At 37.9% G+C, this 25496-nt stretch overlaps 1 protein-coding gene across 7 annotated transcripts in view; it reads left to right on the plus strand.

The window, feature by feature from the left end:
- LOC105485759 (reversion inducing cysteine rich protein with kazal motifs) overlaps nt 1-25496 on the plus strand; it is a 92524-nt gene that overhangs the window by 18157 nt on the left and 48871 nt on the right. For 3 of the 7 annotated variants that reach the window (XR_989781.3, XM_011748224.3, XM_011748223.2), the window contains exons 3-6: nt 3720-3794; nt 5337-5373; nt 9285-9370; nt 11063-11110. Coding sequence is in view for 6 of the 7 variants with exons in the window: in XM_011748224.3 (XP_011746526.1) it covers nt 3720-3794; nt 5337-5373; nt 9285-9370; nt 11063-11110 (246 nt within the window). In the remaining variant the exon portion in view is untranslated. Of the gene's footprint in view, nt 1-2747; nt 2782-3719; nt 3795-5336; nt 5374-5871; nt 5957-9284; nt 9371-9411; nt 9469-9505; nt 10194-11062; nt 11111-12252; nt 12355-25496 lie in introns of those variants that run through there. The other 4 variants (XM_024794054.2, XM_071077996.1, XM_071077998.1 and 1 more) reach the window with 4 other exon arrangements.

Genomic DNA, 25496 nt, shown 5'->3' on the forward strand with positions numbered 1-25496 from the left:
CTGCACTCCAGCCTGGGTGAGAGAGCGAGACTTCGTCTCAAAAAAAAAAAAAAAAAAAAAGAAAACCACTATGTGAAGATAGGTAGGGATTTGGAATTAAAACTTTTGGAATTTGAATTTAGATAAGAAGTCAGGGCTGGTGGCTTATAATATTCAGCAAAATACATGTGATGGTTTACAGTGAAACTGTCAACAAGTGTCAGATGCCAAAGAAAAGTCAAGGAGTTTGAGATCTGAGAAAAGACCCTTAGTTTTTGTTTGTTTGTTTGTTTTTTAAAAAGCCAGTTAGTGGAGATTCTAAAAACATCTCCCTGCAGCAGGGATTTTTGTTTGCTTTGTTTATGATGAATTACTTGGTGCCTAGAACAGTTAGAACAGTATCTAACACTCAAAACTCTCAATAAATATTTCTAGATCGAATGGAGCAGCGGAGCTAAAAGTCACACTGTAATCATTAAAAATTTTTTAATAAAAATATTTATAGTTATGTAATTTTTCAGACTTACAAAAATATATTCAGTTTTTGCATATGTCTTACCTGTATATATTATGAATTCCTTGAATATAGGGATCATGTCTTATTTGCCTATGTTGTACTCATGTCCCTGCTCATGCAAACTGATTAGTTAATATTTTTGAGTTGATTGGTGAAGAAATGGATACAATGAAAGGAAAAAGCTGTTAAAGTCAGTAAGTGCAGGAAGTAATGATTTGTTTCAAGATGAAACATTTTTACTTGTTTGAAGACAAAGGAAAAATGAGTTATGACAGAGAAAGGAGATAAGTATGGGTAAAAAACTTCTCAAAATTCAAGATTGTAAACCCTAGGATCTGATAACTTCTGCCTTGAGTGGCATACAAGTTTGGTTATTAAATTTTTTGCTCGGAGATGATTTGTATAATTATAGTATGTATTCTAGTATGTATTCTAGTATGTATTCTGAATAAGGATTCGTCTTTCTTTTTAAGTGTGATTACTAGTTGTTTAGCACAAAAAGTTACTTTATATTCAAGTCTACCTTATTATCTGAAAGTTTACATAGTATGTGCTGGTTTCTTTAAGCTAAATGTATTCCTAATAAGTATATGTTTATTAGTTTAATTCATTTGACTTTATAGAATCATAATTTTAGAGACAGAAGGGACCCAATAAATTATCTAACTTTTAAATTTTACTTATTAGCTATTCAGGAAACCAGAAACTGTGACCTAAATTTTATTTTACACTTTTCCCTAAGTGTCATGCCCTTTACTGTATCTGTTTACATGCATTATTTCATTTAATTCTTACACCCAGCCCTTGAAAGAGGTATTGTCATTATTTGTATATTATAAGTAAAGAAATTGAAATATAGAAGACTTAAATAACTTACCAAGGCCCTAGCCAATAACTTAAGGAACAGGGACTCAGACTCAAATGTGTCTGATTACAAAGCCATACCCTTAGCCACCAGGATATAACTACCTACTGTGAGGCCAAGTAGTTTGCCCAACGGTATTCAGAGTATATTTCCAACTCTCAGTTCCATATTCTTTTCATTGTTCTAACCTGTTTCAAGTGCTTGTAGTTTTTTTGCGCTTTGTTGTTGTTGTTGTTGTTGTTGTTGAGGGGAGATGGAATTGCAGAAAGAAGGTACGAGTGAGAGAGCGTAGCCTTCCCTGTGCTTTTTCCTAGTCTGCTACCAATGCCATATCTTTCATTTTTTCTTCCTCTTTCTCTTTTTCATTCTTTATCTTTCATTTTTGTCTTTTTCAATCGATTTTTCTTTTCTTTCACTCTTCCTTTTATCTTTTTATAATAGAAAACTTTAAGTATATACAAAGGTAGAGAGAAAAGTGTAATAAACCCCCATATTCAGCTTCAACATTCTTAAGTCATGACCAGTTGTGTTTCATTTAATTCTCTCTTTTTACTTTCCCCACTATATTGAGGCAAATTTATGTAGCAGCAAAATCTCAATTGTCATATTATTTGATACATAAATTTTCCGTTTGGAGCTACAAATGATAAGTCATTTAAAAAAGAGATAACCACAATACTGTTTTTACTTCTTTGAAAAGGTAATATTCAAAAATCTAGTTATTCAGATTTCTTAATTATTTTATAAAGTTTTTTTAGTTTGGATCAGAATTCAAGTGATATATATATATTGAAGTTGGTTATATGTTTTTTAAATATCTTTTGAACTGTAGGTTTCTCCTTGCAATGTATTTGATGAATTAATTTGGTCATTTGTCCTATAGAGTTTCCCATAGTCCAAAGTTTGCTACTCACATCCCCTGGTCATTTAACGTTTTCCTCTTTCCTCTGTGTTTCCGCAGTTAGATTTAGAGCAGAGCTATCCAATGGCTCTTTCTACAATGATGAAAATATTCTAGACCTATATGGTAGCCACTAGCCACATGTGCCAGGTGAACACTTGAAATGTGCTTAAAGATACTGAGGAACTTTAATTTTTAATTTTATTTAATTTTACTTGATTTAAGTTTAAATACCCACACGTGGCTAACAGCTACCTTAGGAGACAGATCCAGAGGCTTAGTTTTGTTTAAGTCTTCCCCCCAAAATGTCTCTTTTTGTGATGCTAACAGTCTTTGTGATAATTGTCTAAAAGCATTAATTCACTAGGGGTTGCAAAATAGTGATATTCTATCTCTTTTCACTTCTTAAATGTAGTTGGTAGTTTTGGAGGAAAATTGCTAATAAATAAGCTAACTGGAGATAAATCCTTTTTCATTGTCCATAGCATTCATGGATTTTACCGTCTCAGCTATTTGCAGGTAATCATGAAGGTCTGTCTGATATGTGTAATGATTTATTATTTACTGAAACACCATATTGTAATTGCATAACATCCTGTTTGGAAGTGAGCCATTTAGCTTGGTGAGTGAACCTTTGTCAGCTCATCAGCATCAATTAAAAAAAAAAAAAATTTGTTTCTATCTTACAGCATTTTATGGAGAACTTATGTGCCATAATGCTGTTTACAAAGTTTATCTTCACCAGTATCACGGGTTTGATGACAGTCTGTTTTTCATTGTTATCAGTTGACTAAAAGCAATTTACAGAACAGTTTAGAATAAACTTATCTTTTTTTACTTCCTTGTCTCACTCTCTAACCCCCAGCCTCTAAACAGGTTGGTAGCCTGGGTTTCTCCACTTTTTTTGGTCAATAGAAAAGGGTCTCGACTTGCTGTATTTGGACTTTTCTTGCTTATTTGCGAAACTAATCAACACTTTTTAAGAAATGTTACCTAACTTAGATCATTCTAAAGGTTTTCCACTTATAAAAGGAGCCGGGCATGGTGGCTCATGAGTATGGTCCCAGCACTTTGGGAGGCTGAGGCAGGCGAATCGCTTTGAGCTCAGGAGTTCGAGACCAGCCCAGGCAACATGGTGAAACCCTGTCTCTACAAAAAAATACAGAAATTAGCCAGGCGTTGGTGGCTCATGCCTGAGGTCCCAGCTACTTGGGAGGCTGAGGCTGGAGAATCGCTTCAGCCTGTGAAGTGGAGGTTTCAGTGAGCTGAGATCACACCACCACACCCCAGCCTGGGCAATAGAATGGGACTCTGTCTTAAAAAAATAAATAAAATAAATAAAAAGGAAGTTGGAAAATATTTTAGACAACTGATAAATCGAGAGGATAATAAGTTTTACCTCTTCTTATTTCTTATAGAAAAATGCCACAAAACCTTTTTTTTTTTTTTCCAAATAGATTTTCTCCTCAAAAAGTGAATCCCGACTAAAACATCTGTTGCAGCGAGCCCCAGATTATTGCCCAGAGACAATGGTAAGTCTTATTGTAACTTAACTGTAGAAGCTTCTGTCTAAATGAAACTATCCAATGAATTACTTTCAGAGTTAGCAAATTTTTGGCCGGGCGCGGTGGCTCAAGCCTGTAATCCCAGCACTTTGGGAGGCCGAGACGGGCGGATCACGAGGTCAGGAGATCGAGACCATCCTGGCTAACACGGTGAAACCCCGTCTCTACTAAAAAAAATACAAAAAACTAGCCGGGCGAGGTGGCGGGCGCCTGTAGTCCCAGCTACTCGGGAGGCTGAGGCAGGAGAATGGCGTGAACCCAGGAGGCGGAGCTTGCAGTGAGCTGAGATCCGGCCACTGCACTCCAGCCTGGGCGACAGAGCGAGACTCTGTCTCAAAAAAAAAACAAAAAAACAAACAGAGTTAGCAAATTTTTTAATGTGATTGGAATTTGTGGTCAAAATGTTAGGTTTAACTTAAGTACTTCAAAAAAAATCTTCATGTAAATTGCTAGATAGAATATTGTTTTTCATCTTTTATTATCCTATGATATAGATCTAAAAACAATCTTAAATATAAACGTGTTCATGTCTTTAAATTTCATTATAGTATTTTATCTGGGGTCGGGCGCAGTGGCTCACGCCTGTAATCCCAGCACTTTGGGAGGCTGAGGCGGGTGGATCACCTGAGGTCAGGAGATCGAGACCAGCCTGGCCAGCATGGTGAAACTCCGTCTCTACTAAAAATACAAAAATAAGCCAGACATGGTGGCACACGCTTGTAGTCCCAGCTACTCCGGAGGCTGAGGCAGGACAATTGCTTGAACCCAGGAGGCGGAGGTTGCAGTGAGACAAGATAGTGTCATTGCAGTGTCACTGCACTCCAGCCTGGGCGGCAGAGTAAGACTCCATCTCAAAAAAAAAAAAAAAAAAAAAAAATCTGGAATTTAGAATTTTATTTATTATTATAGTTTGACTAATTTTATGAAAACTTTAACAACTAAATATTTATTTTGATTTTGGAAAGTTGAATTTGGGGTAAGGGAAAATATATGATTTATTATCTTTCAATTTTCTGACATACTATAGATATATTGCTTACCTGTCTGAATCAGGTAACTTAAAATGTCTCTAATACTTGGGCTATCCTCAGTGTTTGGGATGCTCATGTGCCAGACCAAGAAAGTGTGAGCTTGTTTGCAAGAGCCTCTTTAGATATGGTGGCTTGTATTATGTGAAAGGGAAAATAAGTTGATGATTAAATAGTTCTGATTGACACATTCCCTTTAGTCTTCAGTTTTGTCTATATGCTTGGAAACAGTGATTCTAATAAGTATCCTGAGTAACTAGACTCATCCTTAATGCTCTCAGATGAGAAAAGAACAAGGAATATTTCTGTATCTCAGCTTTGTTCCCCCCGAATAGCTGATTGATGTACATATAGTTCTAGAACTTTGACTATATAGACATAGCCATAATCAAAATAGCTGTACATAATTTCTGTAGAAATTAATTGTCATATTTAGGAACTGGTTATCTACATAAAAGCCTTTTGTTGGTTACACTTTTAGGTTGAAATTTGGAGTTGTATGAATTCATCTTTGCCAGGTAAGCAATAGAAGTGTAAATTTAGGCCGGGCGCGGTGGCTCAAGCCTGTAATCCCAGCACTTTGGGAGGCCGAGACGGGTGGATCATGAGGTCAGGAGATCGAGACCATCCTGGCTAACACGGTGAAACCCTGTCTCTACTAAAAAATACAAAAAACTAGCCGGGCGAGGTGACGGGCGCCTGTAGTCCCAGCTACTCGGGAGGCTGAGTCAGGAGAATGGCGTAAACCCTGGAGGCGGAGCTTGCAGTGAGCTGAGATCCGGCCACTGCACTCCAGCCTGGGCGACAGAGTGAGACTCTGTCTCAAAAAAAAAAAAAAAAAAAAAGAAGTGTAAATTTAGCACTTAATTTTAAAAACTTACTGTGTGAGTGTAAAATTGGTGTCATTGTCCTGGAACCTAATTTATACTCTGGAGTTTCTATCCTCTCCTTCCCTTCAAAACCTAATTTTTTTTTTTTTTCTTAGTGTGTTGCCCAGGCTGGTCTTGAACTCCTGGCCTCAAGTGATCATCCTGCCTTGGCCTCCCAAAATGCTGAGATTACAGGCATGACCCACCATGTCCAGCCCAAATTTTCAAATATGTAATTTATTCTCATTCACTCAATCCTTAACTTTGTTCTCCTGTCTCCACTTCTGCCATTCTACTGAAACTAGTATTTGAAAGATTACCAGGATCTCTTGGTTCCTAGATCTTAGGGCTCTTTCTCAGTACTACTCTCTTTGACCTTCTTGAAACACTTGATATTATTGGTTACTACCTCCTTATGACTCCACTTTGGCATCAGAATCTATTCTGCTTTACCTTTTTTTTTTTTTTTTTGCAGATGGAGCCATAAGGACTATGGTTATTTCTGTGTGTGGTCTTCTTCCCTTCTGTCTTCACATTCACCTTAGTAATCTCATTCCTTCCCAGAACTGTTAACTAATCAGCTCTGAGAAGGTAACTCTCAAATCTAAATCGTTTGTAACCTCTAGATATCTTTGTAGATATCTCTACCTGGATCTCTGCATCCAGGTGCCATCTGAAGCACAAATCCAAGCTCAAACTCATAACTGCACCTGTTGTGAATGATACTAGACTGGAAACCCTCAAGTTATATTTTACTCCTTGTTCTTTCTAGTTCCATTGACTCTCCCCTTGCAAAATTACACTTGTTCTCTCTATTTCTAGTTCAAGTCTGTATTTTTACACTCTTGGGATAGAATATTATAATAACCTTATAACTGATGTTTCAACACTTTATATCTTTCTTTCCTATCCTCTTCAAAAATAATTTCTCAGGGGATATTCACTTCCCTCAGAATAAAGCCCAAACTCTCTAGCCTGGCACTCATGATCTCCCAGGATTACAGCCCATTTTCTAGCCCTGGATAGAGCCAAATTCTTGGGAAAAAAAAGAAGTATACCTTATGTATCTCTGAATTCTAGAGGCTATCACACTGTTTAAAGTTGGTATTTCAAACAGGTTGCCTTCCTGAAATTGCCCACCTCCTTGCCTGTCTCCTAGTTATCCCTGCACCCAGCATCCTACACACACACACACACACACACACACACACACACACACACACTTGCTAACAAACTGTAATCTCCCTAATAGGATAAATCATATATTTTATTTATTTCATAATTTCATAGCCCACATAACACCTAACAGAGTACCTTGTACATAGTAAGAGCTCAGTAAATATAAATGCTTGTTGAATAAGTTAATATTTTCTAAGAGGCCACTGGATACCTGGATACAGCAGCATACTTCATTATGATATAACACGTCACAGAGTTTATGACCTACGTTGATTCCATTTAAAATTCTTTCCAACGTGTGAGGAACCTGAATAGCAAGCAGCAAAGATTTAAAAGAAACTATACTAGGCAATGAGGCTAGATGTGAATTTGTTACCATTTGTACCTTTAAGACACATAGAGATAAGTTTATAATATGCAGTATTTTTAGTCAATTTTTATAATTGGGGTAGTTGATTATATTTTGAGAGCTTTGTCTATCTGTGAACCATTTATTTGCTTTGTTTTACTTTTTAGCAGAATGCTTCTATTTGTTTTGTGAAGTCTTAGTTTCATTTGCAGAACTATGTTACTTATTACCTTGAATCCGACATTTTTTTTCAAATATAAATAATAATCTAACTTACTTCAGATATAGATTCCCAAATTTATGTATTACATAGAAGCAGCATAAGGCAATTTTAAAAGAAATAAGGATGAATTTGCAGCATTCCTACAAGTATAAGACTTTTCTCTTTTCATAATTATTTCTTGTATCTCCTACTGTTTTTTTTTTTTTTTTTTTTGAGGTGGAGGTTTGCTCTTGTTGCCCAGGCTGGAGTACAGTGGTACAATCTCAGCTCACTGCAACCTCTGCCTCCCGGGTTCAAGCAATTCTCCTGCCTCAGCCTCCCAAGTAGCTGTGATTACAGGCATGCACCACCATGTCTGGCTAATTTTGTATTTTTAGTGGAGACGAGGTTTCACTATGTTGGTCAGGCTGAACTCGAACTCCTGACCTCAAGTGATCCACCCACCTCAGCTTCCCAAAGTGCTGGGATTACAGGTGTGAGCCACCACACCCAGGCTTTTGTTGTTGTTGTTTTGGTTTTTTGTTTTTTTGAGACAGTCTTGGTGTTGCCCAGGCTGGAGTGCAGTGGTGCAATCTCGGCTCGCTGCAGCCTCCACCTCCTGGGTTCAAGCAGTTCTCCCACCTCAACCTCCCGAGTAGTTTGGACTACAGGCATGCACTACTTATGCCCCCCTAATTTTTGAATTTTTAGTAGAGATAGGGTTTCACCATGTTGGCCAGGCTGGTCTTGATCTCCTGACCTCAAGTGATCTGCCCGCTTTGGCCTCCCAAAGTGCTGGGATTGCAGGCAGGAGCCACTGAGCCCGGCCGTATCTCCTACTTTTACCTTAGGAATAATTCATTGACATTTATGATTGCAAAAGCAAATTAGAAGCCCGGGCATGGTTGCTTACACCTGTAATCCTAGCAGTTTGGGAGGTCAAGGCAAGCACATTATCTGAGGTCAGGAGTTCAAGACCAGCCTGGTCAATGTGGTGAAACCCTATCTCTACTAAAAATACAAAAATTAGCTGGGCATGGTGGCAAACGCCTGTAGTCCCAGCTACTCGGGAGGCTGAAGCAGAAGAATTGCTTGAACCTGGGAGGCGGAGGTTACAGTGAGCCAAGGTCGCGCCACTGTACTCCAGCCTGGGTGACAGAGTGAGACTCTGTCTCAAAAAAAAATTAGAATACTTTTTATGATTTTATCATCTTTTAGTTTCACAATAATTTGGTTGGAAGAGTCACTGCTGAACAGAAATTGAACCAGCATAATACATAATCATTTTGCCCCATGATTAAATGTGCCCATGAAAGCCGGATATACCTGACTCACAAAAATTGCCCCATTTACTAAGTATCAGTTTTTAAACAGGATCATGAATTTTATGCTATTCTAGGTATTTACTGTTTTGAATACAGTAATACTCGTGCCCTTTCTTGTTAGTTTGCTTAAGTTAAATTAAAACCTTTGCCTCTTATCAACAGTCTAACAGTAAGAAAGCCCTCTTCCTTGCTTTTCTTCCCTTGTATGTCCTCTGGTAAAGATGTTACCTACCCAAGAGTGAGAATGACTTAAAGAGCATTTAGGGTGGGAGGGAAAAGAGAAAAAACAAAGGACTTGATAATTATGCTGTGAGGGACTTTGAAAGAGACTGATAGTAGAAGTAAGAGTAAAGGGAGGTCCTTAATAATTTTGAGGCCCTGCTGTCTGAACCAGTTTTCTTATGGATACCTGCTTTAACTTTTAGTAGTAGCCATGAAACATCTGGCATGCTATTTGTTTTTATTGCTACTTATGACCAAAACATTTAAACATTTTGTTTTTAAGGTGTGTTTAAGAAGTCTGATGGCTGGGTTGGCTTAGGCTGCTGTGAACTGGCTATTGCCTTGGAGTGTCGACAGGCATGCAAGCAGGTAACACTGGGCAGTGAGGCTCTCAAGCATCATGGAGTGCAGTTTGGTTTTAGCTGTGCATACGTCTTGGGCCTTGCCCACCTCCTAGCTTTGCAGAGGTAACCCACAAAAACTGCAAATTTAGCATTTGTTGTATAGACCATTTCCTTTTAGACTTGCTGTTTTATTTATGACTGCTGCATATGGCCTCATCCTTCTTTTATTCTTTCTTATCTTTCCTTGTCTCTGCCATGCAAAAAACAATATTATATGATTTTTAAGTCTTCCATACTTTGCCTGCAATCATGCTGAGTCAATCTGAGTGACTCTAAATGGCTGGGTAAATTTAGGGTATGCTTGGATGAGAACATTTGACACAGTTGGCTTATTTTTTCATCTTCTTTTCTCTGTTTCATCATGGCTTTACCCTAAGTGTGTTCTTATATCCCTTCTCTGCTCCTAAGATGAATGTGACTCCTACAATGAGTTATTACTTATTTTTGATTTGATATAGTTCTGCCCCAATTCAGCTTACGTGCCTGAGTTTGTCCTCACTTCGCATATTTTAGTAGTGGTTTCTCAGAGAGGAAATACTAGCCTCCTGTTTCCTCTACTGCAAGTGGCAGGAATAAACTTAATTGGGAAACTAGAAATGATTAGATGGAACTGAAACCACAGTTGGAAAGCCTTCTTTTATTTTCTTCTTCTAGGGTCTTATCTCTGGACAAGAGTATATGAGATATGGTATCGCCTTCACTTTCACAGAGATGACTATCCTATAGCCTGACCAACAGTCTGGGCAGCACATGACCTAGCTGTCTGCTGCTGTCCTCCAGGCATTGAGGTGAAGCTGAGTTGCAGAGGATTTGAAGTATAATGGGTTTAGTGAGTTGTGAAACGGTTGCTCGCCCATTCTTCTTGCTCTCCCTGTCCTCATCAGCCGGCCTATTCTAAATTGCACGGGCCTAGGTGATAGAACAGGAAGAATGGAGCAAGGAACCAGAGCCCACAGCTCTGGAATAGAGACTGACTCATGTGGAAAAACAACCTCCCCTCAGCAGAATTTTTTTTTTTTTGGCTTCTTTTATATAGAAAGTATATATTTAAATATGGTAAATAACTTCCTACTTCTCTAAGCACCAGTTTCCTCATCTGTAGAGGGGTTAGTATCTTCTTTATAAACTTGTTAAGAGACTTACACAAAAATAACTTGTTAAATGCCTGGCATAGTACCTCTTCCCTATTTAGTTGCCCCCTCCATCATATACTCAGCGAGTTCAGATTAAAAGTTTAGAATGTGAAGAGTTAAAGAAAAAGCAAAATGTAAGTGCCCTGGCAGAACTTCACAAGAAAATTTGCTACAGAGTGGAATTCAGCTAAAAACAAAAAAAAAAGTCCTGATTTACAATTTCCTTCAAAGACATCTAGTTTCTGAAATAACAAAAGGACTGTGTTATTATGTGAGATTAAAGCCATAAAAGTTAGAGCAAAGCTCTAGAATATTGAGTAGCCCTAGGGATGATGTTCATTTTAAGAAATTGCATGAAATTTGTTTATTGTATTTTAGGGACTTTAAAATATTCAAACATAAGGTTTTCCTTGATGAAATAAAGGATACTGTATCAGTAATTAACATATGCTAATTTGTGTTCTTTTTGTCCTGTGCTAAATAGCATGTATAATAAATTAATGGAGAAATTTGTTGGTTTTTAGGCATCTTCAAAGAATGATATTTCCAAAGTTTGCAGAAAAGAATATGAGGTATGCATTTTATTTAACAAATGTAGATAGCCTATTCAGATGTTATCAGAATTAACAAAATTACTTAAATTTTTTAAATGAATTTATTTTTATACAACTTCCCTTTTACCTTACAGAAAATTTAGCATTGACAAAAATGTCATTTACTGTTTTTGGAAATGTTTTGGTTTTAGTTGATTTTTGTTGAAATGAAGTATTAATTTTAAAGAAATGCCTAAATCTCACATACAAAGGATTTAACCTATAATATTTTCATAACAAAGCAACTAGTTGTATCCAAGCTTGTGAAATAGTTTTTCTCAGGTTTCATGTTCTCTTTTGTCCCATCTCCTATCTCTTGACCCATCCAGGTGGTATTCATTTCTATAAACTACCTCTAATCATAAAGAAAAGTAATGAAAGAAAATCACAGGGCTAGTGTGAATAGCTCAGACTTTCCTAGAATCTTGCATTTGGGGAAAAAATACTAAGTTACAAAAGCTATATTAAATCTGAAGGACTCTCCTCTCAATGGTGGGATTTCTAACACTGGTATCTAGATGGGGTAGATATTAAGGCAGGGGTATAGCGGAAGTATTTTACACCATACAAATATGTGCAGAAGATTGTCCCTGATATGAAAAAACCTCCTCATTGGGGCTACTTTGTTCATTTTCTAGAACTCTGTTCTTAAATGTGACAATATTACTGTTTTTCATAGTGTAAGGCTGTGTAATTAAGGATACTTAAGTGCATATATCTCATGCACCATTTTTATATACAAACATTGGGATTCCTATTGCTGTGTTTTCTTGAAGAAGATAGAATAACTTTCTTAACTACTAGGTTATAGTGTTTTTTTTGTTTTTTTTTTTTTTCTCAAAGCCTGTCTCTCTTATTTTTAAACTGGACAGTCTTATTTATCTTTTTTCCCTTTGTACTGTTTGCTAAGTTATATCTATTCCTCTGAAGACAAATTTCCAAATTATACTTTCCTCTGTTCTTATTGAAAGGAGCCCTGCTACAGAGAAGTAAAAGATCTTTATTTTCTTATCTCTCTATCTTTGAAATAACCAGTTTTAGTTTCTCTTGAACAAAGTGGCTAACTGTGATAATTCCTTCTTTTCTCCTACATGATGTCTGACACTGTCCATGTTCCATAGCCTGTCCTCCATTATTTTAGTGTGCTTCCTTCTCTTGTCTGGATTTCTGCATTGCCCTAGGAAGTCTGCCAGTATGTGTTGATGAAGGACGAGACAGGAAAGGTAAGAGAGACAAACTGTCCTATGATAGAAATACTAAGAATAGTTTACTTTTCTCTATCTTCCCTAATTTGGCCTAGAATTAAGCAACCATTTTCCAAAAATCTGTATGGCAGAAGGGTTCTTTTGTTTTTATATTAAGAGTTGATCCCACAAATTCTTCAATATAAGACTCAATTTGATTTCTTACACATTATTTAGAAACGAAAGTAGAGATAAGAGTACTTTAATGCAGAAAGGGTTCTGCATTATAAACCTCATATAACAGTCACTGTCATGATTGTTGAAGTCTAGTCTAGACATAAAAACTATTTGTTACAAAGTGAATTGGGTAAATTTGGTGTAATATAGCCTATTTTAACTGGACTGGTTGTTTATCAACATCAGAATAATTTATAAACTAGGCTTTTAATATCTTTTCCTTAACACTGGAATGGTCCCTGAGATGAACTTGTAGATGTATAAGCCATTTCCATAGGCTTGCAATTTTAAGGGTAGCATTTACCCCAGAGAGTGGTTTTATGTATAGTTTGATTTGAGTTTCAGATAATGAGTAATTACATTTGTAGGAGCTAATGTTTTTCTTTTTTTTTGGTAAGCTGTTTTAGAGTTCCTTTTGAGGGGATTTGCTAAGAAATTTACTTAAATAAAGCTTTAAAATTTTAATGCCATTTAAGATTTTGTCTTGTTCTAGCTAACCTAAGATAAACCAGTTTAATGTAAAGCATTGTTACATCTGATTTTATAGTCTATGTTTTTCGTATGCAAATTAACAAGTACCTGTGGAATACCAAGAGTTTTATATATTAGAGCATTAACCGGAATCAGACTTAGTTTAGAATTCTGATTAAGCAACTTTTAGCATAACTCCAAATACTAAAGAATTATATCTAATTGAGTCAGGCTAATTAAAATATATACTGCACACATAAGTGCTCTGGGAAATAAGAAAGCAGAGCAAGAATGTTTGGAGTTATCAGGAAAAAAGTTACAAATGAGAGAGGCCTGAAAGGATTGGTATAATTTGGGTAAAGACCTAAAGACCTGGCCGGGCGCGGTGGCTCACGCCTGTAATCCCAGCACTTTGGGAGGCTGAGGCGGGCGGATCATGAGGTCAGGAGATTGAGACCATCCTGGCTAACACAGTGAAACCCCGTCTCTACTAAAAAATATAAAAAATTTAGCCGGGCTTGGTGGCAGGTGCCTGTAGTCCCAGCTACTCCGGAGATGGAGGCAGGAGAATGGCCTGAACCCGGGAGGCAAAGCTTGCAATGAGCCGAGTTCGTGCCACTGCACTCCAGCCTGGGAGACAGAGCGAGACTCCGTTTCAAAAAAAAAAAGACCTAAAGACCTAAGACTGTGGATCAAAGGTATGTTGTCAGAAATGCACATGGCTTATGCGGGAGGAAAAGAGAAGACAGACCTATTTTGGTCTGCAAATCTGTGCTCGGACAGGTAAAGTGGGACCAAATCCTGAAAAGATGGCATTTTGAGGCTCAACTCATTATTAATGAGAGGGTGATGATGAAGGTTCTTAAAAGGAGACCAATATATAACAAATAACAAAGCCAATATTTTAGAAAACTTAAACTCATAATCCTGTGCAGGCTAGGTTTTAGATCCCACAAACCCCTCTAGCTTAGCTAAAAAGAGACAATAAATCCCAGACTAGGATAATAGTAATAGAGTCAAATATTCAAGAATAAATCAGAGATTCAAAGGCAGAATCCATCAGCAAGATTTGTTATGATGGATTGAATATAGATAATATTCAGGGACATAATCTAATCTTTTAAGCTTAGTTTCCTGGCATTCATTTACTATTCTTCTATACTTAAAGGTACTAGTTAAAACTTCTCTTTCTGGCAATAGAGCAGACTTGGTACCTGGACCAATCCTCCAGGTGAAAATAACTTAAAATGCTAGATGAATTTGCTAGAAAGAAAATATGGAATGCTCAAGCCAAAAACTAAATGAAGGCAGGAATCCAGAGAAGTAAGAGCAGTAAAGAAGGCATTAGCTTTGAGGGCATTTGCTGAATCAATTTTTATAGCTTTTAGCTTCATGAGGCTCAGAAGTCAGGAGACAAATCCTGGGTTCTGATTGAAGGTGGAAAATCTGATTGAAATCCCCTCCCCTTCCCACCAATAAATTTGGGATTCCAAAGGGACTATACACTTAGTATTAGGGTGACCAGGAAATATGCTCATCTCCCTTTCCAGGGGGGGTCTGCAAGGAAAACTGTTTCTCTCCAACATTAATCTTACCTCCATTGAAAATTCATAACTCTAAGCTGGTCTTCACATGAGTTTGCAGCCCAAATTTATATCAAGTGAGTGTTTATAAAACCTCAAGCTGAGAATTTTATTTCAAGTGGTTTTGAAATGGTAGTGGCCCTTAGATGCTTGAGAAAAGGTAACACAGATTCTGTCTGGAGGAACTGATCTTGTATTTCAGACCTCTTGGGATTTCCACAGATAAAGTCCTAAGGAAAATAAGCAGTTCACAATAAAAAAGTCACAGAACTCACCAGAAAACATGATTCATCAAATAAAAGCCAACAGGAACAATGGTGAACAGAATCAGACCTAAAGATACTTCAGATATAGAAATTATCAGATGCAGACTAAAATGTTTAATATGTTTAAGAAATAAAATAGGTTTACAAATATGAAGAGCAGGCCAGGTACGGTAGCTCACACGTGTAATCCCAGCACTTTGGGAGGCTAAGGCGGGTGGATCACCTGACGTTAGGCGTTTGAGACCAGCTTGGCTAACATAATGAAACCCTGTCTCTAGTAAAAATGCAAAAATTAGCCAGGTGTGGTGGTGCACACCTGTAATTCCAGGTATTCGGGAGGCTGAAGCAGGAGAATCACTTGAACCTGGGAGGTGGAGGTTGCAAAAAAAAAAAAAAAAGAAGAAGAAGAAGAGCAAGCACACTTGAAAAATAATCAAAGAGAATTTCCAGAACAGTATAATTGAAATACAAACACAATGGATGGATGTTGTAATAGTTTAGGTACAGCAAAGAAAGTTAGTAAATTGGAAGATAGAGCTAAAGAAATTATATGGAAAAGAAAGAAGGACATGAGGCTGAAAAATAGTTTAGGACACAGGAAGGATAGAGTGAGAAAATCCTCTCTAATTGGAGTACTAGGAGAAAAATAAATAGGATGGGCAGGAGCAGGGTTTAAAGAAGCCCTACAAATACCCAGCAGAATCAAAGGGAAAAAAAATCCACATATTATAGACAGACATCATAGCCAAAGATTTTAAAAGTAGTCAGAAAAAAAGGCATTGTCTTCAAAGAAGACCAACGACTGATTTCCCAGTAGCAACAGAGGAAGCCAGAAGACAGTAGAATGATTCCTAAATGGTTCCGAAAGAAAGTAACTATCAATCTAGCATTCTATATCCAGCAAAAATATATTTCAAGAAAGAGGCAAAATTAAGCTATTTCAATTCTATTCTAGAATTGCCATTAGTGGACCCTTTCTAGAAGTTCTCTGTAAAGGAAGTTCTGAAATATCTACTTCAGACAGAAAATTATTTGAGATGCAAAAGAGAATGTGAAAATAGAAAGTGGGTAAATTAGGACACAGATTTTTAAAACAATAGTAATGTATCACTGGATTTTTAAGAAAGAATTAAAACATAGCAGCAGTAGCATTTATGTTGTGAAAGGAATTTGAAGAAATTGAAGCATATGGTGTGTTAGGGTCTTTTAATGTAAAGACCTATATCTCAGAGGTGATTAGGAATCCAGACTAAAGATGAGGAGAATTATCATGCCCACAGTCAACCTTGAAGTAACCCTTGAACCTCGGAGTGAGTGAGAGCTCCATAGAAGATAAAGTATAAAAAGAATAGAAAGCTGGGTTTTGAAAGAGAATATAATCTTTTAGAATCTAATAGAATCTAAAATAATCTATTCTTTTGAAAAAATTAGAGAGCGGAGTTTCTTTAGGGAACTAGAAAAGAAGGAGCCAGATACTGATCTGAAATTGATCAAAATGGAATGAGATATTCCAGAAACAGAGAACTTCCTCTCACTGGAAATGTTCAAGTAAAGACTTACCTGGATTCATCATATGAAGGGGATTTTTGCAACAGATAGGAAATTTGATGATCTCTCTTCCAACTCCATAGCTCTCTTATTCTGATGAATACCTAAGAAATAATACATCATTCGCTGCTTAAGAGTACTTCTTTTGAGAATCACATTTGTTTTGATTGTGGGGTCACCAAACCCTGGCCTGTAGGAGCTACCCAAATCAACCATTAGCTTGATAACTCCTTTATGGGCATGTTCAAGTATTGTGGACATGCTCAGTTCTAGGTTCTCTGCATTTTCACAGGCTTTGTCCTTTAACCCACCTAAAAGTATTGGTTAGGCCACATGGGGTTCGTGAATGTGTTGTGAAGATAGAACCAGAGATGATATTCAAAGTATTCAGCAACTGTAGTTATATAGGCACCAGTAGTCAGAACAGATGCTGGCTGTAAACCATAGGAATAGCCATACTTGTGCACACTGGCTGATTAGAACTAAAGTAAAAACGAATTCGTGTTTTTCAGGGGGTGTGAAATACAGTGTAGATTCTTTTTGCATAGTCTTCGTTCACATGTTGGCTGTGAACATTTTCTTCTAGCTACCAAAATTATGATTTAAAAATTTTTTTGGTTGTTGATGGTTATTTTCTTCCTTGAATGTCAGAATAAGCTTCATTAAGGTAATATGAGGCTGATAAATTCCCAGAGACTGGCAATGGCTATACACTGATGAGATAAATTTTAGTTTGAGGTTTGTAAATCCATTTTATACCTTTAATGGCAGACCTTGCCTGCCATTCTCTTAACATGATGGCCATAAATATAAATGCTTTCCATTTGCTGTGTGAGCCACTGAAGTACAGTGCTACAAATTTGCCATCATACTTTTTATATCTTTTACTTGTTTCTTCCTTCTTTCTCAGATTCTTCTCTAGGCTTTTCTTTGTATTTTCAGAAATGTCATTTTCATGTCTCTCTTTTCTTTGCTAGCTTTCTTCAATACATTTTTTTGATGTTATTTCATTAAGGAAGGTGAGAAACTATGAAGGAAAGTTAGTAGCGGGTATTTTTGTGAGGACTAACTTTTTTTTCAATCTTAAGGCAGTTAAGTTTTAAACTAAACAGTTGCCAATACAGCTAAAATATTGTTCTGCCATGGGGCTCTGGTTCTGTGAGAATGCTAAAATTAAGACTCTGAGGATTCTGTCTTCTGTTAGCCCCACCTATCAGTACACAGCTAAATGTATAGAATGGTGCAGGTATGTGTTAAATTTTATTTTGGGGATGTTCACATTGTTCAAAATTCAAAATGGTATATAATGAACTATCTTTCCCACAGCCATCCAGTTCCTAAAGTTACTAGAGATATTTTCTGCATATAAAAGTAAATATATATATGTATAGTCATCCTCTACCCTCCTTTACCACAAATGGTAGTTTACTATACACTTTGTTCTGTCCCTGGATGCCAGTGTTTGGTGTATATTTATGTATGCCTACCCAGACTGTATGCTGTTTCCTCAGGAAATGTCACAGTAAAATGTTCTGCTTAAAGATTTCTGTGTATCTATTAATTTTATTTTGTTTCTTTTCTTTCAAATTAACTTTGATTCTAGATTTACTACCAGAAGCATAAAGGAAAAGGGATGAAAAAACAGCCCAAATTAGAGATAAGAGGAGCAGGGATGTCAGGACCAACAGGATTCTCTGGACAGCTAGAAGCCTCCTAAGCTTCAGTATGATTGGATCTGTGCTACAGTGGTTCTAAGAATAGAGGAGACCATCTGGTTGTGGCAGACGACAGCCTAGGCTATGGACAGTTTTGTTCCTTGCCCAGTCAGCTTTTAGGGATTTTAACAAAAGGAATCGTGTGGTACTTTGCCCCAGCAAAGCCCTCAGGACCTAAAAGTAAAGCATCTTTTAGTTTATGCTGAGGCAACTTCACAGATTGCCAGGATATAGTAAATAGAAGACTGTGAATGAGAGGCTTTATAAATGGTAAAATGCTATACAGGTATACTGTATCAGAGTAGATTTGAGCCGTTACCTGCAGCTGATGAGCTCCAAAAAGAGCGAAACCTATTAGGTCCTGCAGTACTGGCTTAAGATAGTATAAAACTTTGTATGTTGTTTTGGTTTGTCATATTTGTTTTGTAGTTTGGGGAGGGGAGTAACTCCTATTTAGTCTTCTTGCTGCTAGTGTATTTCCTTTTCCAGTTCATTCTTTTCAGAAGTCACCTGAATGAGATCATTCCAAAAGGGAAATTTGATCAAATCAGATTAGATTGTGACCTGGTCTCATCTTAAGTGGCCAAGGTTTTCCCCTTAAGCAGTCTCATCTCCCATAGATTTAATTGTTCCTATATGCTGACAACTTCAGAATTTTCATTGCTAACTCGTTTTTCTGAGCTCCTGAACACTATTGGATACGTGTACTTTTGATGTTCCCTTGGAACAACAATCAAACCAAAATTGATTGATTTCAAATCAACCAAATTGATTATTACTTCCTCCACCTTTTCTGCCTTCCCTTCCCTCCCTTCCATCCCTAAGCAGCAACACACACACACACACACAGACAGACGCACACACACACATACACACACATACCAAAGTAAAACTTATGATTTTTCTTGCATTTCTTGTTTGGTTGTACCAATACGATCCTTCCAAGCACATCAACTTAAATGCCTAAGAGGTATTGTCTACTGTTTCATCTTTCTCATCACCTCCTACCAATTACTGTCTCTCAAGCCTAAAGAGTTGCCTTCTAAATATACCTAAAATCAGTCTCCCTTCCAGATCCTCAGTCAGGTATTGCCTTAGCTCAGGTCTTTCTGCCACTTTTCTGGATGCCTATAATAGCTGCCAAACTAGTTTTCCTGTGTCTTAATTTCTCCTCTTATCTACTATATCCACTTCTAGATTCATCTCTTTAAAGACCAAATTTGATCCATGTCACCACCTTCCTTAAACCCTTCAGTTGCTTCCCTGTAGAACACAGCGCATGCTCCTCAGCCCAGTATCCCAAGCTTTTCTCAGTCTAGCTCCTGATTCTTCTCTCTGTTACACTTAAGCAGCATGCTGCTTATAGATTCCCAGATTGACCCTGTTGTTTTATTTGATAGTTGTAGTTGTACGAATTGTTTGTTCTACCTGGAATTCCTTCTTCTGAATCTTGGAACAAAAAGTGTAGTATATTGGAGCTGGCAATACCAGCTCCCTACCTGCTAGGGAGTACTGCTTGTTAAATATTCAGGGATTTTGCAAGCTAGCTTGTAACTTAAAATCAGCTGTGGGTGGAGGTATTTGCACCGTGAACATCAGCAAATACTACAAATCCAGATTTTTCTCCACAACTACCCCCCACAAAAAAAAAGCTGGTCCCAGAACATCACTACCTCTATTGAACTAGAGTAACCTTTGCCTTAAATCCTGGTTTAAATGGCACCGCTTTAAAGCCTTTCCTGCCCATTCTTCTCTCCACACACAAAACCGATCACTATTTCTAAGCCCTTTGCATGCTTTATTATAGCATTTGTCGCTCTATAGCATAACTATATTTACATGTCTCTTTTTAATACTAACCCCTGAGTTCCTGGGACAGAGTTCATATAATTATCTTTGTCTCTGTCATTCATTCACTTAACATTCATTGAACTGATACACAGTGAACCAATATATTTAATAGGTATCAGGCATTGTTCTCAGGGTACAAAAATGAAAGGATTTAGTCTGCAAGAAGCTGATAGTTAGTACATGGGAATAGAGAAATCCAAATAGTCCATTACAATACAGTGAGACAAGTACATTGCTAGAAGTCTGTACAAGATATATTGAAGCCTGGAGGAAAAAAAACCCTGCCTAGGGAAATGGGGAAGCCTTCACAGAGCAGGTAAGACTTAAATGATGAGCAGAAAGCTGTTGCCTGTAACAAAGTGCTGCAGTCACTACTTTTACAGATAGAAAAATTTTATAGACTTTTTCCCACTCTGGAGAACAGAATTATTCAAGGTTCTTTGTAACACAGTGTATCAGCTTTATGTGGAAACCCTGTGTGAATGTTTTATACTCTTGGAATGCATGGAGAAAGTGCTCATTCTCTACTGTACTGTGGAGAATGTTGTCATTCTGAGTACTATCTATTATCCCAATAATGTTGTATAGTAAGCCATCCCAAAACTCCATAGCTTAAAACAGTAACAATTTATTATTTCTCACAAATCTAAGGGCTTACTAGGCAGTTCTGCTCTGGCCAGGCTTAGCTGATTCCAGCTGGGCGCACTCATCCATCTGCAATCAGATGGCAGGTCAGCCTGGGGCTGCCTGCTTTAGGATGCCCTTGGCTAAGTCAGCTCAGATCTCCATGTTTTCCCCTCCCTCTAGCAGACTAGCTCAGGCATGTTCCCGTGGTGGTGGCAGGAGTCCAAGAGAGAAAGTGGAAACATGCAAGTGTAGTTCGGGCAACTGCTTGCTTCAAGCTTGCTAGTGTCCACTAGGCCAAAGCAAGGGAAGTCACATGGCTAAGGCCAGAGTTAGTGTACAAGAAACAGATAAAAGGAAACGTGAAAAATTGGGGCCATTACTGCAGTTAGTTCACCACAAGCACATACTCTGTGCTAGGCTCTCTTCTAGACCTTGTGTTTCTCTGCAGATGTTACTTGCCAGTGAATTTGCTTCCAGCTGGTTGGGTGCCCTGTGGTGATAATGAGCAAATTTTTCTGAGCAGTCTGACCTATAAAGCTCATTTCTGTTTTGGGTGTTCATTGTTATTTGCGTATCTATTGAAATGACACATCATTTGGAAGGCTGAAGAAATTTAAGAATCACTTGTTTAGTGATATATCCAAGTCATGACATTAAACTCCTTTACATATTCTAGTCTCCTATACTTTTTGCCAGTCATGGTATCCACAAGGAAAACACACCTTGTAGAGGCTTAAAAACATTGATGTTTTTAAAGATCAGTTATATTTAACCTCTCCTACTTAGCATTTCATGAGCTAGATTTCTTGTATGAAATGCAAAACTTTAAACTGGAAAAAATTTCAACCCATCTGTGAAAAGGAAACAGATTTCTATTATTGAGGCCTTAGAAACAAAGTAGCCCCTTTACTTTTAACTAGTAACCTAGTTAAGTAGAAAGTACTGGGCATATAAAACATTAACATAACAGTTAATAAAATGTTCTCTGTTTGGTCTTTGTCCAAAAGTAACTAAATCATCCAAAATTCAAATCTGCAATTTTTTTACAAGATTCATATGATGAGTGTTTTGTTGTCATCATCCTTATCATTGATGAAAATGAGAGAGAGCTGGAGTAGCCAGTAGTAAAAGGGCAGTGGACAGAGAAAGGATTGAAACAAGTGGACAAATGGAGGAATGAACCATTTTTTTCAAGTCCAAAAGCCAAATCCAACTGGACAGCCAAATATACATAGCACCAAAGGGCAGAGCCAAGGCTAGAACCCAGACTGCCCTACCAGTGCTCTTCCATGACACTGCATTGTGAGAATAGTCTTGTCTCACTGTATTGTAATGGACTATTTGGAATTCTCTCTTCCGAATGCAGCCAAAGCAAGGTTGAATGTTTGTTCATAGATTAATCTATTTAACCAGTTTCCTATTTTTAAAATCAGTAGAAAAGGGTCACTGAAGAGGCAGAAAATAAATTGCAAAGCGAACTTCTGGGCTAGAGGTTGGACCAGCAGAGTCTACCACCCAGGCGCACCCAAAGGCTCTTCCCCACCAAAAGGAAAACCAGTATGGCATGAAGGATCACATAGGGCTCCCTCAACTTTGATTTACTCTGTTTTTCTGCCAGGTTTGCCCACAGTTCATATGCTCCCAACACTGGATCAAAGGGCTTGTTCTACCTGGAATTCCCTCTTCCTGAATCCATCCTGACACACCCCTATGTAGTAATATATTGGAGCTGACATCTACCAGCTTGGGAGTACTAATTGTCAAATATTCAGGAATTTAATAGTGAGACTAGGGCAGGGAACTAGTTATTGAGAGCAGCTACCACAGGAAAGATTTTAAGAACAAGTTTTTTTTTTTAGGATCAAAATATTTTTAAGGAAAATAATATTAACCTCAAGAAAATGGTGACCTTTTTTGGTTACAATTTAAGGTACTGACTTTAAAAACAGGGGACTGGTTAAATAGATTACTCTGTGAACAAACATTCAACCTTGCATTGGCTGCATTGAGAAAAACAATCCAGACTATTCTCGGTGCAGTGTCATGGAAGAGCACTGGCAGGGCAGTCTGGGTTCCAGTTCTGGCTCTGCCCTTTGCTTGCTGTGCATATCTGGCTCTTTGACTAGATAGTGACAGCTTTTGGATTTGAAGTTCTCTTGAGACCCTGTCAACTCCAGTATGCTGGCATGTTCTTTGCGTCTTTGAGGTTATGGTAGATCCTCACCTCCACACCGCTATAGTTTTGACCTATTCTTGAGTAACATGAGTAGGGGAGGGATCTGTTATATGGGGGCACATTGGGTGTGGCATTAGTAAGCAGGTGAAAAGAGACTCCCTAGTAGTGAATACGAACCCTCAGTTACCTCCAAAAGTCAGAAAGTTACCTTTCAAAAGTCAGATGGCAGACTTTTGAAAGACTTAAAAATTGACTAGCTAAGACTTCAAGACAGGCTGACTTAAGAAATGAAGAAACTATTAAGTTAATCCTATAACTCATTATGTGTATGTCCTAAGCCCTGTCAGACTAATCAGCAGTAGTTAAAGTGGTAAAAAGGTAGAGTTACATATAGTAAATTTAGGAGTCATTCAGCAAAGAGGGAGATATGATCAGTCTATTAAATCATGATAGGTGTAACAGAATTTATTCATCAATTGCTGGATAACTGGAATGAAGGAACATTCTTTTAAACCTTAAAATGGGTGAAGAGGTAAGATGGCATTTATTAACACTAAAATGTTAGTAGTTAATGGTAGTTTTCACATGATGCTGCCATCTGAAAATATACAAGATTTTTAGTTCAACAAATTCAGGTAAACTTAGGCATGAAAGGTCTATTAATGAACATCAAGAGAAATAAGAGATGCTTGAAGAACATCTCTGGACTCTGGATGTGACATCAAGGGAAGCAACTGTGCTGTTTCCCTTTTTCTTCAGGTGTTGGGAGACTTTTTCTGTAAAGGGCCAGATAGCAAATATTTTAGGCTTGGAGATCATTCACTCTCTGTCTATGCAACTTTGCCATAGAAGTGTACTTAACGTGTGAGGTAGCCATATAAAATATGTAAATGAGCTTGGCATGCACCTGTAGTCCCAGGTACTTGGGAGGCAGCAGGGTGGAGGCCAACCTGGGCAACATAGCAAAATTCTGTGTCTTAAAAATTTTTTAATTTAAAAAAGTATGTAAATGAAAAATTACAATTTTAAAAGTATGTAAATGAATGGGCATGTCTGTGTTCCAGTAAAAACTTTATTTCCAAAAACAGGTGGCAGGCAAGATTTGGCTTGTGTGCTATAGTTTGCCAGCCCCTGTTTGTAAGTAAAAGCTATTGTCTGTAAGTATTTCCCCTTTCTAGGCCTTGGTCTCTGGCTTCTGTTAAATAAGGAAGTTGTACTAGATGATTTTTGACATTTCGCAGGATTTGCCTCCTTTAGTAGTATCTCTCTCTGAAGCTAAGTGATCCATAGGCTGAGTGACATTTATTTGTAAGGTCAGTTTTTTAAACATCCAGGTTGAACAAATGTGTAAGTCTCTAGAGCAGAGTTTATCAGTCTTGGCACCATTGGCATTTTGGTCTGGATAATGTTTTGGGGGAGGGAGACTGTCCTGTGCAGTGTAGGATGCTTAGCAGTGTCCCTGGCCTCCTGGCACTCCCTACCCCTCAGTGTGACAACCAAAAATGTCTTCAGGCACTGCCAAATGTACCATGGGAAGCAAAATCACCCCTGGTTGAAAACCACTTCTGTGGAAACTTTAAAAATAACTAGAAAAATGTCAAATACTAGAAAATCAGGCCATGCAACCCAAGACAGCCACCAAGATATCAAACATATTTATTCAGGTACCAGCTCAAAAAAAGCCAAACCAAAGGGAACAAACATCTTATTAGAAAGAAAAGAGCAATGAGAGTTGTATTCATCCAGTCAAAGAGGGCTAGAAAGTTGATGACCGACTACCTTTTTTTTATTTTTTTATTTTTTATTTTTTATTTTTTATTTTTTTTGAGACAGAGTCTCGCTCTGCCGCCCAGGCTGGAGTGCAGTGGTGTGATCTTGGCTCACTGCAAGCTCCGCCTCCCAGGTTCATGCCATTCTCCTGCCTCAGCCTCCCGAGTAGCTGGGACTACAGGCGCCCGCCACCTCGCCCGGCTAGTTTTTTTGTATTTTTTAGTAGAGACGGGGTTTCACCGTGTCAGCCAGGATGGTCTCGATCTCCTGACCTCGTGATCCGCCCGTCTCGGCCTCCCAAAGTGCTGGGATTACAGGCTTGAGCCACCGCGCCCGGCCTTTATTTTTTTATTTTATTTTTTATTTATTTATTTATTTATTTTTTATTTTTTATTTTTTTTTGAGACAGAGTTTCGCTGTTGTTGCCCAGGCTGGAGTGCATTGGCCCAATCTTGGCTCACCGCAACCTCCGCCTCCCGGGTTCAAGCAATTCTCCTGCCTCAGCCTCCTGAGTAGCTGGGATTACAGGCATATACCACCACACCCGGATAATTTTGTATTTTCAGTAAAGACAGGGTTTCTCCATGTTTGTCAGGCTGGTCTCAAACTCCCAACCTCAGGCGACCCACCCACCTCGGCCTCCCAAAGTGCTGGGATTATAGGTGTGAGCCACCTCGGCCGGCTGGTAGCTCACTACTTTTTAATATTGATTTAGATCATTTTATAAGTGTTCCTGAGTCTAGTGAATCCATTTAAATAGAGAGTTATTGATAATGGATAACTGAAAAGTCACACTAAAACAAGGAAACATGAATGAAGAGAGATATAAACAAGATCATTGTTAATGAACACTAAGAATATTTACTTTTTCACTCCTGTTATATTGCTTGATGGAGTCTCCAGCAGAAAGAATTCATATTGGGTAAATTCAGGAACC

Source organism: Macaca nemestrina, chromosome 14, assembly GCF_043159975.1.
Source record: "Macaca nemestrina isolate mMacNem1 chromosome 14, mMacNem.hap1, whole genome shotgun sequence".
NCBI lineage: Eukaryota > Metazoa > Chordata > Mammalia > Primates > Cercopithecidae > Macaca > Macaca nemestrina.